We start from the raw sequence: 14,077 nt of genomic DNA, 5'->3' as shown, positions 1-14,077 counted from the left end.
AAAGGCATCACATGAAGTGATATAGGGCTCTCTCCTAGAGACTTACGGTTGGGAAACCCCTTTATTAAAAATAATATTAAGCATTGGGTCATCCTGGTAGGTTGCAGCCAGTGATTGGAGACCTATACATCAGAAACCAGCTGTGCTGCCACAGATCTCCAATTGTATAAAAGCAACTTTGCAAGCAGTAGTAAACTTGACAAGTTTACATTTGGTTTCAATATGCAGGTCATTAGTGTAGATTAGAGTCAACAAGGGTGCAAGGATCACGCCCTGTAGGATTCCATTTAATTCCTTCCCCTTTCCTCTCTCCTCCCTTCGCCAACAAGTCATCGCCACTCCAAAGCTTTTCATTCTTCTTTTAAATAAACTTCTTATCCAATTCCATGTTCTGCCACAGATTTTATTTGGTGAATGCTAAAAGATCAATCCTTCTGCTGAGAATAGCTTGTTTATATATTTGATTTAGATTTGACAAAGTGAAACAATGTAAATCACTTAGAGTCAAAAAAAACTATGAATTAGTTGTTTGCCTTGCACATATACTTAAATCAACACGCAGGTACATTAATGATTGACTAATGAGCAATCCATTGCATTATGCACCCATCAATTGTTTCCCAATATACAAGACAATACATTTTTTGCCAAAACCAACTCAATGAGACAATTATGAATATTGAACACCAAGGAACTTACAATTGTGATTGCCTAATTATCAAGCCTATAATTAAGAAGTTGCCAAGTATTAATATGGTTTCCTCTTCTACTTTCACTGCTGTGGATATATAAAGCATTCAGCTGCAGTTCCCTTAAGCAATGCTATTTAGGTGACAGCTTGGGCTGCCGCCCTTAATAAGAAAGGAGAAAGGAAGGAAGAACTTGCATTTCTCCAAATTATAACCGGAGATTACATTTCAAATGTACTTCATTGGCTGCAAGTGCTTTGGGACATCCTGAGGTCATGAAAGATGTTATAGAAATGTAAGTTGTTTGTTTGTTTCTTTCTTGCATTTAGATAGTGTCCTTCATGACCACAGGACATCCCAAAGCACCTCTCAGCCACACAGCCAATGAAGTACTTTTGAAGTGTTGTCAATGTTGGAATGTAGGAAAGGCAGCAGCCTATTTGCTCACAGCAAGGTTCCTCAAAGAGCCATGAGATAGTGACCAGATAATCAGCTTTAGTGAGGGATAAATGTTGGCTTCGAGAATGGGAGAACTCCCTGCTCTTCAAATAGTGGCTTGGGATTTATTACGTCCACCTGAGGGGGCAGACGGGGCTTTGGTTTAACGTTTCATCCAAAAGACGGCACCTCCAACAGCGCAGCACTCCCTCAGTACAACACTGGGAATGTCAGACTAAATTATGTGCTCAAGTCTCTGGAGTGGGGCTTGAACCCACAACCTTCTGACTCAGAGGCGAGAGCGCTACCACAGACCAAGGCTAACATCTGATTGCAAGTGAGTGACACCCGACTGGGATTTTTTGCATCTGCAATTAGAACTAAACTCAATGACAATGCCCCTCACAGTCAAAATAGGCTTGCCAGCTCCGTGCCGACACTTGGGCATGAAGAATGGCTTCTTGCGCAAGGTACCAGAAGGCTGTAAATATCCATAAACCTGTACAAAAGTCAGTGCTTTCTTGCAAGGAGAGCTGGGAGAAAGTAAGGAACCCAATAAAAATTGCATTCAGCCATCAAGTGTTTGTTTACCATTTATGACATTAGTCCAATAATCCTGTTCAACCTCAATGCCTTATACCTTCAACCAATCACATTGCAGAAGACTATACCATGTTTGTGTCATGAAATAAACAACCTTGTCTGAAATAAAATACAACGTCTACTTAGTGTCAGCACACAAGACACATGCATACAAGTCCATCTTGGCTTTCTTCTGAAGTTTGTACAAACAAAACATTTTGGATCAGTAAGGTTCCCTTCCCTTATGTATCGAGTGAAGAGACCGACAACTTAAATATTTAATGCTCCCTTTTCTACAACTCCAGGAAATGTCTCATTAAAAAAACAAAGGAATAGGAAATATGCTGGTTTAGAAGGCACAGTTTACCTGGTTACAGAAGAAATTGCCCAGAGGCTCCCTTAAGGGCTCACATAGTAAAGTCAGTATGTAAATGAGCCATAGACGAGGATCAAGTCCTACTCCATGCTGAGTTAGCTGAACTTAGCCAAGATGGAAGTACATATGCTGCAAATCAGCTTCAGCACCCATGGAATCAAACCCCAGCTTTCGGGAAGAGAGCAAATGGAAATGTGCCAAAGGCATGATCATTGCTTCTGTACAATACCACATCAATAGTGATATACTGCGCCATCTCCCCAAAACAGAACCTTTACCAAGTATATCTTTGGGAAGCCATTATCCCCTTCATCCTGTCCAGCAGTGCTGAAAGTAAGAGCAAGCTGCCAGTTCTTGGATATTAACAGGACAATTTGAACACAAAACTAAATAATTCAGGTATTTTTAAACCTCAAGTAGAAAAACATAAATACAGTATAACACTCCAATTTTAAAATAAGGTACAGGGCAACAGGATGAATTCACTGCTCGCCAGCTCCCTCCAAGGCTCAGCTGGTAAAAGACAATGGATAGTTGATCCCTGCAACCCAGGAAGGGTCATGGTTCAATCCCTGTTCGTTGCCGAGTTAGCTGATGTCAACATGGAGAGACAGTTCCTGCGATTCGCCCCAGTACAAGAGGTAAAAAGCACTTCTGCAGCTGGCCTATATTGGTCCAAAAATTGTTGTCAAAATAACAGTGAGGCTAACAGCACTCACCATTATTTAAGTTCAAACGCCACAGCAACTTCAGGTAAGGGCAGTTGCGCCATTAAATGCAGAAAATCGAGAAGTTGATGTCGGAGATGTGCCGTTCTGCCATTCACTTCGCAAAAAGCTAGTGGGGAAAAGAGTGGGTGAGTGGGACTAATTGGATTGCACTTCGAAAGAGCCGGCACTGACTCGATGGGCCAAATGGCCTCCTTCTGTAATGTACTATTCTCTAATTCCATGAAAATGGCACCTTTTCAAATGCATTGAACGGCGTAAACTTGCTGTATTTGCACTGTAGATAGGAAGTAAACTCATCACAAAAAGTTAAGTCAAATCATTGCAAGTGGAAGTACATTTTTAACAATGTGATAAGTGTTGATTACTGCCAGCCAACCTCTGCCACTGAAAATTAACTATTACAAGTGTAGAGTCTCATTCCTTCAGGTTTTAATTGTTGTCGGAGATTTTTTTTTTTTTTTTTTATTTACTTTTTCGGTCTTTTTTTTCTCTCTCTTAATCCAATCTTTCTTTCCCTCTCTATTTATCTTTCTGTACCTGATTTAACGTTGAAGTCATTATTCTAACTTACATTTCCTTGTTCAGTCTTTGCGCTGTTGATTTCACAATCCTTCGATCTGATTGGTTAAGGAGACGCACAGTTGTTTGTCCTATTCACTCAGATCTCAGATGCCCTGTAGAAGGCGCTGTTCCATTTCCATCTCACACTTCCAGCGCAAACTATCATGGAGATTAAATGGGCATGAGCAAGTCTAACTAATGGCGGGCACTGTTCAGTTACAGGAATTTTTGGGCCATTATATCCCTGGGCTATTGTTCCACTGGAATTCCCAGTAAACTCCATTTAGTCTCATTCATCTCGTTAACCTCGTCGCCAAACGTACATCACATCCATACATACTTTCCTCTCAATTAGTTTCGTTAAAACGAACCCTCCAAAATAAAACTTAAAAACTTGTGACTTCCCCAAGAAACCCATAATTTCCAGATCTCAACATTCAGACTTCGAACAAGTCAAAAAGCACAGGACATGTTTAATACACTGAGACATTTACCATGATGGAGAAAGGTTTGATAGTTGCTCTAAAAATGGATTGCCTGTTACTGTCCCAAACTCCCTTTCATTACTAGATTGGTTATATCAGACCGTCCATTTAATAACACAGGTAGTTTTATTGAAAGTGCTCACTAGGTGTGTGTGGGGAGAGGGTTGGAAGAGAGACTGTGCCAAGGGTCAGACTTAGTAGAGAGACCAGCCCATGGTTGAAAAGTCTGCCCACAGCCACAATCAAGACTCAACAAGTGACAACTTGAGCAAGATATGCAACCAGTCTGAATCCATGAAGCCCCTACTCTAGCAACAAGTATTTGTATAGCGCCTTTAACACAGTAAAACATCCCAAGGCACCCTACCGGAGCGTTATCAAACAAATTTGACACCGAGCCAGACAAGGAGATATATGGGCAGATGACCAAAAGCGTGGTCAAAAGAGGTGGATTTTAATGAGTGTCGTAAAGGAGGAGCAGGAGGTAGAGGTATGCTGAGCTTTAGGGAGGGAATTCCAGAGCATAGCACCTTGGCAGCTGAAAGCACAGCCACCAATAGTGGAGCAATTAAAATCGGGGATGCTCAAGAGGCCAGAATTGGAGCAGTGCAGAGGTCTGAGGGTTGTGGGGCTGAAGGAGATTACAGAGATAGGGAGGGATGAGACCATGGAGGGATTTGAAAACAAGAATGAGATTTTTTTTTCATATAAACATGAGGCGTTGCTTAACCGGGAGCCAATGTAGGTCAGCGAGCACAGGGGTTGATGGGCGAATGGGACTTGGTGCGAGTTAGGACACGAGCAACAGAGTTTTGGATGAGCTCAAGGTTATGGAGGGTAGAACGTGGAAGGCCGGCCAGGAGTGCGTTGGAATAGTCAAGGGGAGGAGCTAACAAAGGCATGGATGAGGGTTTCAGCAGCAGGTGAGCTGAGGCAGAGGCGGAGTCAGGCAATGTTACAGAAGTGGAAATAGGTGGTTTCAGTGATGGTGCGGATATGTGGTCGGAAACGCATCTCGGGGTCAAACACGACACCAAGGCTGCAAACAGCCTGGTTCAGCCTCACACAGCTGCCAGGAGAGGGATGGAGTCAGTGGTGGGGACTGAAGAAAATGGCTTTGGTCTTCCCAATATTTAGTTGGAGGAAATTTCTGCTCATCGGACAAGCAGTCAGACAATTTAGAGACAGTGGAGGGGGTCGAGAGAGGTGGTGAGGTAGAGCTGGGGGTCATCAGCGTACATGTGGAAACTGACGCTGTGTTTTCGGATGATGTCTCCTAGGGGCAGCATGTAGATGAGAAATAGGAGGGGCCAAGGATTGATCCTTGGAGGACACCAGAGGCAACAGTGTGGGCGCAGGAAGAGAAACTATTGCAGGTGATTCTCTGGCTACGACTGGCAAGGGGGCAACCTCTTCACGAGGAGGGGAGAAAACATTAGCAGCTCACCAAGGCGATAAAGCCGTCAAGCACAGGTCTTTTGGATCATTTATCTGCTTAGTTCAACAAAGCAGATTTTTTTTTTAAATCAAGTAAAAAATTACTGACCCGATATATAGCTGCACAGACCTACATGATACAGAGAAACAGACACCTAGGATTATGTAACTAAAAATATCAATTTCAAACGAAGCTCTCCCTTTATTGTGCCACTGTTCATTTTCAAAGCAATTTATCCATGCTGCTTTTTTTTGTGCATACAATCCAAAATTAGTTTGCATGAACAAGAGGACAACCCCCAAGGAAGAGGCTAGATAGACAGCCCCAATATAACATCTAGTGGAGACCCCAATCGCTCACCAATCTTCGCTAAACTGGCCACCAAGATCCAGAGTGCTATGATGTAGGGGTCTTGCACATGAAGCCACCTGAAGGTGACGATCTGGTACGATTGCGGCCCATTTTCATCGCTGGAGTTGACTTCTGTGGTCCGGAGCTCTCCAGGGGCCGGGCTGGGACCGCTCTGCGGGACCCGGCCGATGGCTCCTTCTGCCGGACAGCAGAGCGGCAAACCCAGGGCGAGCAGCACAAGGAACCAAAGGCTGCAGCTGGCCGCGCACTCGCTCGTATCCCTCCTCATGTTCTCCCGATCTCCGCGATCAGATCTTCACCGAGACTGGTTCGAATGCTCAGCCAACCCCCCGATGCGCTAATTATAAAGCCGGCCAATTAAAGGAGGTGGAGCCAGTCTCTCACCTCGGACAGAATTACAGTACCTGCACCTTTAATTACACGAAGATTTCGCTCCCCTACCAGGTAGCTCAATGAAACCTTTTATTGAATGAGCGACTAATGTCACTTCCAATCTTCTGGTGAGCCCCGCCCTTCCCTCCTCTCCTTCAATCCAAGGTGGATTGTATCATTTTTATTCTTAAAAAGTCATTGTTTTGAGCGGAATGACCTGTTCGAAAGTTATTGATGTTGTTTAATTTCTGGCTGAAGGACAGTTCAGATCCGAGACAAATCAATGTCTACACCGAGTGACACTCCGGTCAGAGCTCAGGTTTTCAAAGGAAGTTCCCCACTCGGCGTTACAAATCCCTGGGATCCCGGTAAAACGCCAGCCTGGGACACATGGCCAGTCTTCACCGCAGGGGAGTAGCGAGCACCAGCCCTGGGATATCCTTTCACTGCAAAATCCATTGCTTCTCATTCTCCTCGCCGCCGAACCTATAACCCATGCCTTCCTCTCAATGTAATCATTTCTTTCCGGAAGACGAATCTTCCAAAACTTGCGACTCCCCCCAAGAAAGGCAGGCACGAGTTCTGGGTCTCAATCAGTCTATGAACAAGGCGTGCAGCTACTTCACAAAGCAGAAAGCACAGGACATGTTTAAGAGACTGAGACACATTCACCCCGATAGAGCAACCAACGGGACATTTACCCAAACATGGACCGCCTGTTACTGCCCCAAACTGCCCTTTACGACTGGATTGGTTATATCAGGTTGTCCAGATAATCGCCCAGCTGGTTTTGTACACACCCCAAAAGACACGGTTATTCTTTCCCAGATTGAAAGCAAGTTCAGGTTTTCATTAAAATTAAAAGGTGACCTTTGCAACTTTAATAAGAATAGTTAGGAAATGAATAGCCGGGGTGATGCAATGTCAGTTCGCCGGTCTGCATGCAGTGGAGATGGACTTCGAGTAACATGGTTACTTGTAGCAAGTGTATTGCGAGACCGTTCAAGATATTAACCCGTGATAAAAAAGATTTATTGGCTACTTGTACTTAAATATTAAATGCGGTTGGGTACCCAGCCGTCACAAGTGAGAAAATGTGTTTTTTTAATATCGTTCATTTATGGAGTTCACCGAGTATTAGAATACACACGACCTTGCTAAATATACATAAGTCACCCATTAAAAGTAGAAAGACCTGCTAGCAAGGGGTGGAGTTGCGAGAGCTTTTCTCAATGAAAGCATGCTCTTGCAGGTTGTGGTGACATCCAGTGTGCTGCTAAGGACACAGGTCTGTTGGGAGTTTCAATATTTGACCATTGCAGAAAGACTTGGATTTCTATCGCTCCTTCCACGACCTCAGGACGTCCCAAAGCACTTTACAGCCAACGAAGTACTTTTGAAGTGTAGCTACTGTTGTAATATCGGGATCAGGGCAATCAAGTCGCACACAACAAGCTCCCACAAACAGCAATGTGATAATGACCAGATAATCTATCTTACTGATGTTGAATGAGTGATAAATATTGGCTAGGACACTGGGGAGAATATTCCCCTGCTCTTCTTTCAAGAGTGCCATGGGATCTTTCAGGTCCACCCGAGGGGGCAGACGGGGCCTCGGTTTAAAATCTCATCTGAATGACGGCACCTCAGACACAGCAGCAGTCGTGCACTGAAGTGTCAGCCTAGATTTTGTGCTGAGTCTGATGGAGTGTGACTTGATCCCACAAACTTCTGCCTTAGAGGTGAGAATGCTACCCACTGTGCAATGGCTGTTGAATGATTAGAGTACATGGGCCCGATTGTGTGGGAAATGGTTGGATTCCCTGAATGTGGGGTTCTGACCCACAAAAAAATGGGTCAGCCAGCTGCATGCAATTTTCCCTCAAGTGGCCAATTAATTTCCAGCGTGTGGGCAGCCTTGCTAATTGTCCATTTCCAGTCAGAAAGCCCCACAGTATGATGTCATCATTCGTGGTGCTTTCAAGGTCAACAGCAAGCATTGCTTCCTCTGTTGGCTTCCAAACGAACCATACAGGATGGCAGAGGAGCCTGCAGCAGCTGTGGCCAGTGCCAGACCCTGAGCTGCCTCCAAATTCAACAAAGCTTCACTGCAGGCATTATTGGATGGGGTTAGGGCCCACAGGGAGGTCCTCTTCCCTAGGTCAGGGAGGAAGAGGCCTTCCACCGAGACCAAGGCTGCATGGATGCAGGTGTCAACTCGAATGTGCATGTAACCTTGGCATCACATCTCTAACTCCTTCCTCTACTCCCCCACAGGACCATCCAGAGCCCCCGTCCCCACTGTGGAGGAGGAAGAGGCTGTGCAGCCAGACTCCTCAGAGGAAGCTCCAACCTCTGAGGGCGCAGCGTCAGCAGAAGTAAGCGCACCCACTCACACCTCGGGGGGACCTTCGGGACATAGTGTTGTCACCTGGTGTTTCACAGCTCACAAGTGAGCCTCAGCAGATTCTGGAGACAGGGACAGCAGTGGAGAGTCCTCGTCGGAGGGCGCAGGACTCTGTCAGGTCAGCTCAGCTCAGCTGCGCTGCATGTCGACCCTCTGCCTCTGGGTCCATCCGCAAGAGAAGAGGTGATGGATCTCCATGCACAGATGCAGGAGTCTCTGGCAGGTTTTGTCTCCAGGGTCGCTGCGAGTGTGGAGCGAATGGAGGAGTCCATAGCGACCATGAGCAGAGCCTTTGTGGAGTCATTGGCGCATGAACGCATCACCATGGAAAGGTTGGCAACCTCCATGGAGGAGATAACTCGCCAGGGTACAGAAAACATGGTGAGTGCTCATAAGAGAATGACATCTCTTGAGGAGCGTTGGCCATCTATTGAACAGAGAAACCAGACCTTCATGGAAGTCCTTCTGAGCAGGACTGCCAGTGCAGAAACGGGTCCCCATGGCCCCCTAAAGCGCAGCAAGGTGCTCTCAAGCCAATTCCAAGTGCCTTCTGGCCTGTGCAGCTTCAGGTGAGTGAACAGCAGCCTGGTGCTCCTGTTGCTGATCCTGCTGTTCCTGGTTCTGCCGCCTCTGCTGCTGGAGATCCTTTAATGGCAAGAGAAGGAAAAAAAGGCGTCCTATGCTTCTGGTAGATGCCTCCACTGAGGAAGCGCTGAGTGAGGGTGGCGAGATGGGCTTCCCAGGATATCACATTGGAGAAGTGTGTGAGGCTCCAACCTTCCACAGCTGTGCCTAAGCCTTGAAGAAGTAGCCCCAAGCTTTCAACAGCAAGGTCCTTCACCAAACAAATGCTCTCCGATTAAATTGCAGCTTTCCCGAATGACCTGCAGTTGAGACCAAGCAAGCAGGCAAGCTTCATGCCAGGTTTCATCAGCGGGGTTCCCCGCAGGCGTGTTTAGCATGGGGAACCCTTGAAAATAGCAAGGGCCCCCTAAAATGGCATTAAACATGCAAATAATTGGTGATTAGGGTCCCAACGGCCAGTTCCGCCAGCGGCAGGTGGGACTGAATTGGCTCGCAGAGAAACGGCGGTCCGAAAGTCGGATGGGAAATCAGGCGGGGGGGGGTTGCGACCCCCTATTTCGGCGATTTTCGGCCCCCGCCCACCTGAAAACCCGCCCGACGGCTGGCAGAAAATCGGGGCCCATCACTCCAATCAACATCCTGGGTACCAGCACATTACACCTCACAGCAGATGAACCGGGTGAAGAAGTGCCTGGGGATTGAAGGTTTGTAGGAGAGTTGGGCTGCTCATGAGTAGTGGAGATTGCCAAAGCGTCAGAGAATGCTTGGAAGGGAGGGGGTTTGAGGCCTTGGAACATATGAACAGGAGTAGGCCATTCAGCTCCTCAAGCTTGTTCGGTCAGTCATTCAATTAGATCATGGCTGATCTGTACCCTAACTCCATTTAGCCGCCTTTGTTTCATATCCTTCAATGGCACCCCATCCACCACCTTAAACATTCACTCCCTCCACCACTGGCATACCGTGGCTGCATTGTGTACCATCTACAAGATGCACTGCAGCAACTCACCAAGGCTTCTTCGGCAGCACCTCCCAAACCCGCAACCTCTTCCACCTAGAAGGACAAGGGCAGCAGGCGCATGGGAACACCACCACCTCCAAGTTCCCCTCCAAGTCACACACCATCCTGACTTAGAAGTATATCGCCGCTCTTTCATCGTCACTGGGTCAAAATCCTGGAACTCCCTCCCTAACAGCACTGTGGGAGTATCTTCACCACACAGACTGCAGCGGTTCAAGAAGACGGCTCACCACCAGCTTCTCAAGGGCAATTAGGGATAGGCAATAAATGCTGGCCTTGCCAGCGATGCCCACATTCCATAAATGAATTTTAAAAAATCTTTACCTAACAAAAATCTATGGATCTCAGTCTTGATTTCAATTGACCCAGCATCCACAGCCTATTGGGAGAGCGAGTAATGTATGTGATGTGTGGCACTAGTTGAGGACAGAACGAGACAGAAAAAAATGGCCCATCCATCAAGTTGGAGCAGAGTATTTAATGGAAACCCCCTGTAGGGGAGGAGCAGAGGTAGCCCAGAAAGTACATCGGAACAAAAGAACAGCCAAAAGATCGAAGCAATTAAAAGGATTGCCTTTGATGGGCAAGGTAATTAAAATATTAAATATGCACAGCATCACCAAGTTAATGCAATTTCTAATTTGTGTCTGGCATCAACACAGTCTGGGTTCAAATGCAAGACAGGAATTAACACTGTTTATTGATGCAAGTCATGGCTCAGTGATGACACTCTCGCCTCAGAGTCAGAAGGTCATGGGTTCAAGTCTCACTCTGGACACTTGAGCTCATAATCCAGTACCGAGGGAGGGCTGCACTGCTGAAGATGCCTACATTCTTCCGTAAACTTCAGTTGATCAAAAACTCTGTTGCTCGTATCCTCAAGTCCCGTTTACCCATCACCGATGTGTACGATGTTATGAGGCATGAGTTGGCTAGGATGGATTGGGAAACGTTACTTAAAGGGTTGACGGTGGATAGGGAATGGCAAACATTTAAAGATCGCATGGATGAACTACAGAATTTGTTCATCCCTGTTTGGCATAAAAATAAAACAAAAAAGGTGACTCAACCGTGGATAACAAAGGAAATTAGGGATAGCATAAGATCCAAGGAGAGGACATATAATTTGACCAGAAAAAGCAGCAAACCTGAGGATTGGGGGCAGTTGAGGATTCAGCAAAGGAGGACAAAGGGATTAATTAAGAGGGGGAAAGTATATTTTGAAAGTAAGCTTGCAGGGAACATAAAAACAGATTGTAAAAGCTTCTATAGATATGTGAAGAGAAAAAGATTGGTGAAGTCAGGCATAGGTCCCTTGCAGTCAGAAACAGGGGCATTTATAATGGGGAACAAAGAAATGGCTGACCAATTAAATACATACTTTGGTTCCGTCTTCACAAAGGAGGACACAAATAACCTCCCAGAGATGTCGGGGAACATAGGATCTAATGAGAGGGAGGAATTGAATGAATTCAGTATTTGTAGGGAAATGGTGTGAGGGAAATTGACGGGATTGGACAGGATTGAAGGCCGATAAATCCCCAGGGCCTAATAATCTACATCCTAGGGTACTTAAGGAAGTGGCCCTAGAAATAGTAGATGCATTGCTGGTCATCTTCCAAAATCCTATAGACTCTGGAACAGTTCTCATGGATTGGAGGATAGCTAATGTTACCCCACTATTTAAAAAAGGTGGTAGAGAGAAAATGGGGAATTATAGACCGGTAAGCCTGACATCGGTAGTGGGGAAAATGCTAGAGTCCATTATAAAAGATGTAATAGCAGAGCACTTGGAAAACAGTGACAGGATCGGACAAAGTCAACATGGATTTACAAAAAGGTAAATCATGCTTAACTAATCTACTGAAGTTTTTTAAGGATGTAACTGGTAGAATAGATAAGGGAGAACCAGTGGATGTGGTGTATTTGGACTTTCAGAAGGCTTTCGATAAGGTCCCGCATAAGAGATTAGCGTGCAAGGTTAAAGCACATGGGATTGGGGGTAAGGTACTGTGTTGGATAGAGAACTGGGGCAGACAGGAAGCAAAGAGTTGGAATAAATGGGTCTCTTTCCGACTGGCAGGCTGTGACTAGTGGGGTACCGCAGGGATTCGTACTAGGACCCAAGCTATTCAAAATATATATAAATGATCAAAACGAGGGAACTAGATGTAATATCTCCAAGTTTGCAGACGGCACAAAGCTGGGTGGGCGTGTGTGCTGTGAGGAGGATGCAGAGAAACTCCAGTATGATTTGCACAGGTTGGGTGATTATACTGCATTTGCCATGCATCTGCCCAATGTGGATAAATGCGAGGTTATCCACTTTGGTGGCAAAAACAGGAAGGCAGACTATCAATAGATTGGGAAAAGGGGAAGTGCAACGAGACCTGGGTGTCCTTGTGCACCAGTCGCTGAAGGTAAGTATGCAGGTGCAGCAGGCGGTTAAGAAGGCAAGTGGTATGTTGGCCTTCTTAGCGAGAGGATGAGTACAGGAGCAAGGATGTCTTGCTGCAGGTGTACAAGGCCTTGGTGAGACCACACCTTGGAGTATTGTGTGCAGTTTTGGTCGCCTTACCTGAGAAAGGATGTTCTTGCCATGGAGAGGGTGCAGCAAAGATTCACCAGACTGATACCTGGGATGGCAGGAATGACACTCCTTAAAGCCTATCTCATTGACCAAGCATTTAGTCTCATGCCATAATATATCCTTAGATGGCTCAGTGTCAAATTTTGTCTGATAACGCTCCCGTGAAGTGCCTTGGGATGTTTTGCTACGTTAAAAGGCACTATATAAAAGAAAGCTGTTGTTGTCTTTCATACATTACAACAGTAACTACACTTCAAAAAGTACTTCATTGGCTGTGAAGTGCTTTGGAACGTCCTGAAGTCTTGATAGATGCTATATTATTGCAAGCTCTTTCTTTCATTAAATTGTTTGTCAAAGACTTGTATGCTCAATGAAATAGCTTCATGTCACAAGGAGTCAGCAGGATAAATGTTGCCGGTCATGCAACTAATGTTTAATTCTGACAGAACTGCATTAAACTCCCCAAAAAATAAAGTTGCATACTGTTTAAATGAGTTCAACCAAAGAAACTGAAAAGTAGAAAGTGTTACCCTGAAGAGAGGGATATAAGCTTTGTGAATAGTTAATCATTTTTAAAGTACACTGCTGTTTAGTTTATTTTTTTTAATCTGTATTCTCTTTTGCTTCTGTTATTTTTAAATTGGTGAATACATTTGAGCAGTAGTACATACAAAGAGGTCTGTGGCATGGAACTCTCCCACCTTCCAAACTGAGAAGTAGAGAACATCGAAACATATAAGATTGTGAGGGGGCTTGATCGGGTGGATGCGGGGAGGATGTTTCCACTGATGGGTGAGACTAGAACTAGGGGGCATAATCTTAGAATAAGGGGCTGCTCTTTCAAAACTGAGATGAGGAGAAACTTCTTCACTCAGGAGGGTAGTAAATCTATGGAATTCACTACCCCAGAGAGCTGTGGAAGCTGCAACATTAAATAAATTTAAAATGGAGAGAGACATTTTCCTAGCAGATAAGGGAATTAGGGGTTACGGGGAGAGGGCAGGGAAGTGGACTTGAGTCTAGATTCAGATCAGCCATGATCCTATTGAATGGCGGAGCAGGCCCGAGGGGCCATATGGCCTACTCCTGCTCCTATTTCTTATTTCTTATGTGCATTCTCCAGCAAGCAATTTAGAACCAGAGGTTTACAGCACAGAAGGAGGCCATTCAATCCATTGTCTGTGTTGATTCTTTGCTAGAGCAATCCAAAACTAATCCCACTGCCCTGCATTCTCCCTATAGCTCTGTATCTTCCTCTGCTTCATATATCATACCCAATTTTATCTCAAAAGATGCAATGGCCTCTTCCCGTGGTAAAACATTCCATGCTGCAGGAACTCTCCATGCAACACATTTTCTCCTCACCTGCGAATTGTAAATTGGCATCAAATTACGTTTTACCGTGCTCGGCGTTAATGGCTGATCTAAAC

General features: G+C 45.4%; 1 protein-coding gene across 2 annotated transcripts in view; it reads right to left on the bottom strand.

Moving 5' to 3' along the window:
• LOC147117799 (sodium/hydrogen exchanger 3-like) overlaps positions 1-6,164 on the bottom strand; it is a 107,638-nt gene extending 101,474 nt beyond the window's left edge. For both annotated transcript variants that reach the window (XM_085989105.1, XM_085989106.1), the window contains exon 1: positions 5,661-6,164. In XM_085989105.1, the coding sequence (XP_085845231.1) occupies positions 5,661-5,940 (280 nt within the window). In that variant the 5' untranslated portion in view covers positions 5,941-6,164. The remainder of the gene's footprint in view (positions 1-5,660) is intronic.
• Between the last annotated feature and the right edge of the window lie 7,913 nt (positions 6,165-14,077).

Source organism: Somniosus microcephalus, chromosome 5 (genome assembly GCF_052327205.1).
Source record: "Somniosus microcephalus isolate GS21.2 chromosome 5, FLI_Smic_1.0, whole genome shotgun sequence".
In the NCBI taxonomy this organism is placed as follows: domain Eukaryota; kingdom Metazoa; phylum Chordata; class Chondrichthyes; order Squaliformes; family Somniosidae; genus Somniosus; species Somniosus microcephalus.
The sequence above is the reverse complement of the archived record's forward strand: the minus strand, read 5'-3'. Positions and strand labels throughout refer to the sequence as shown.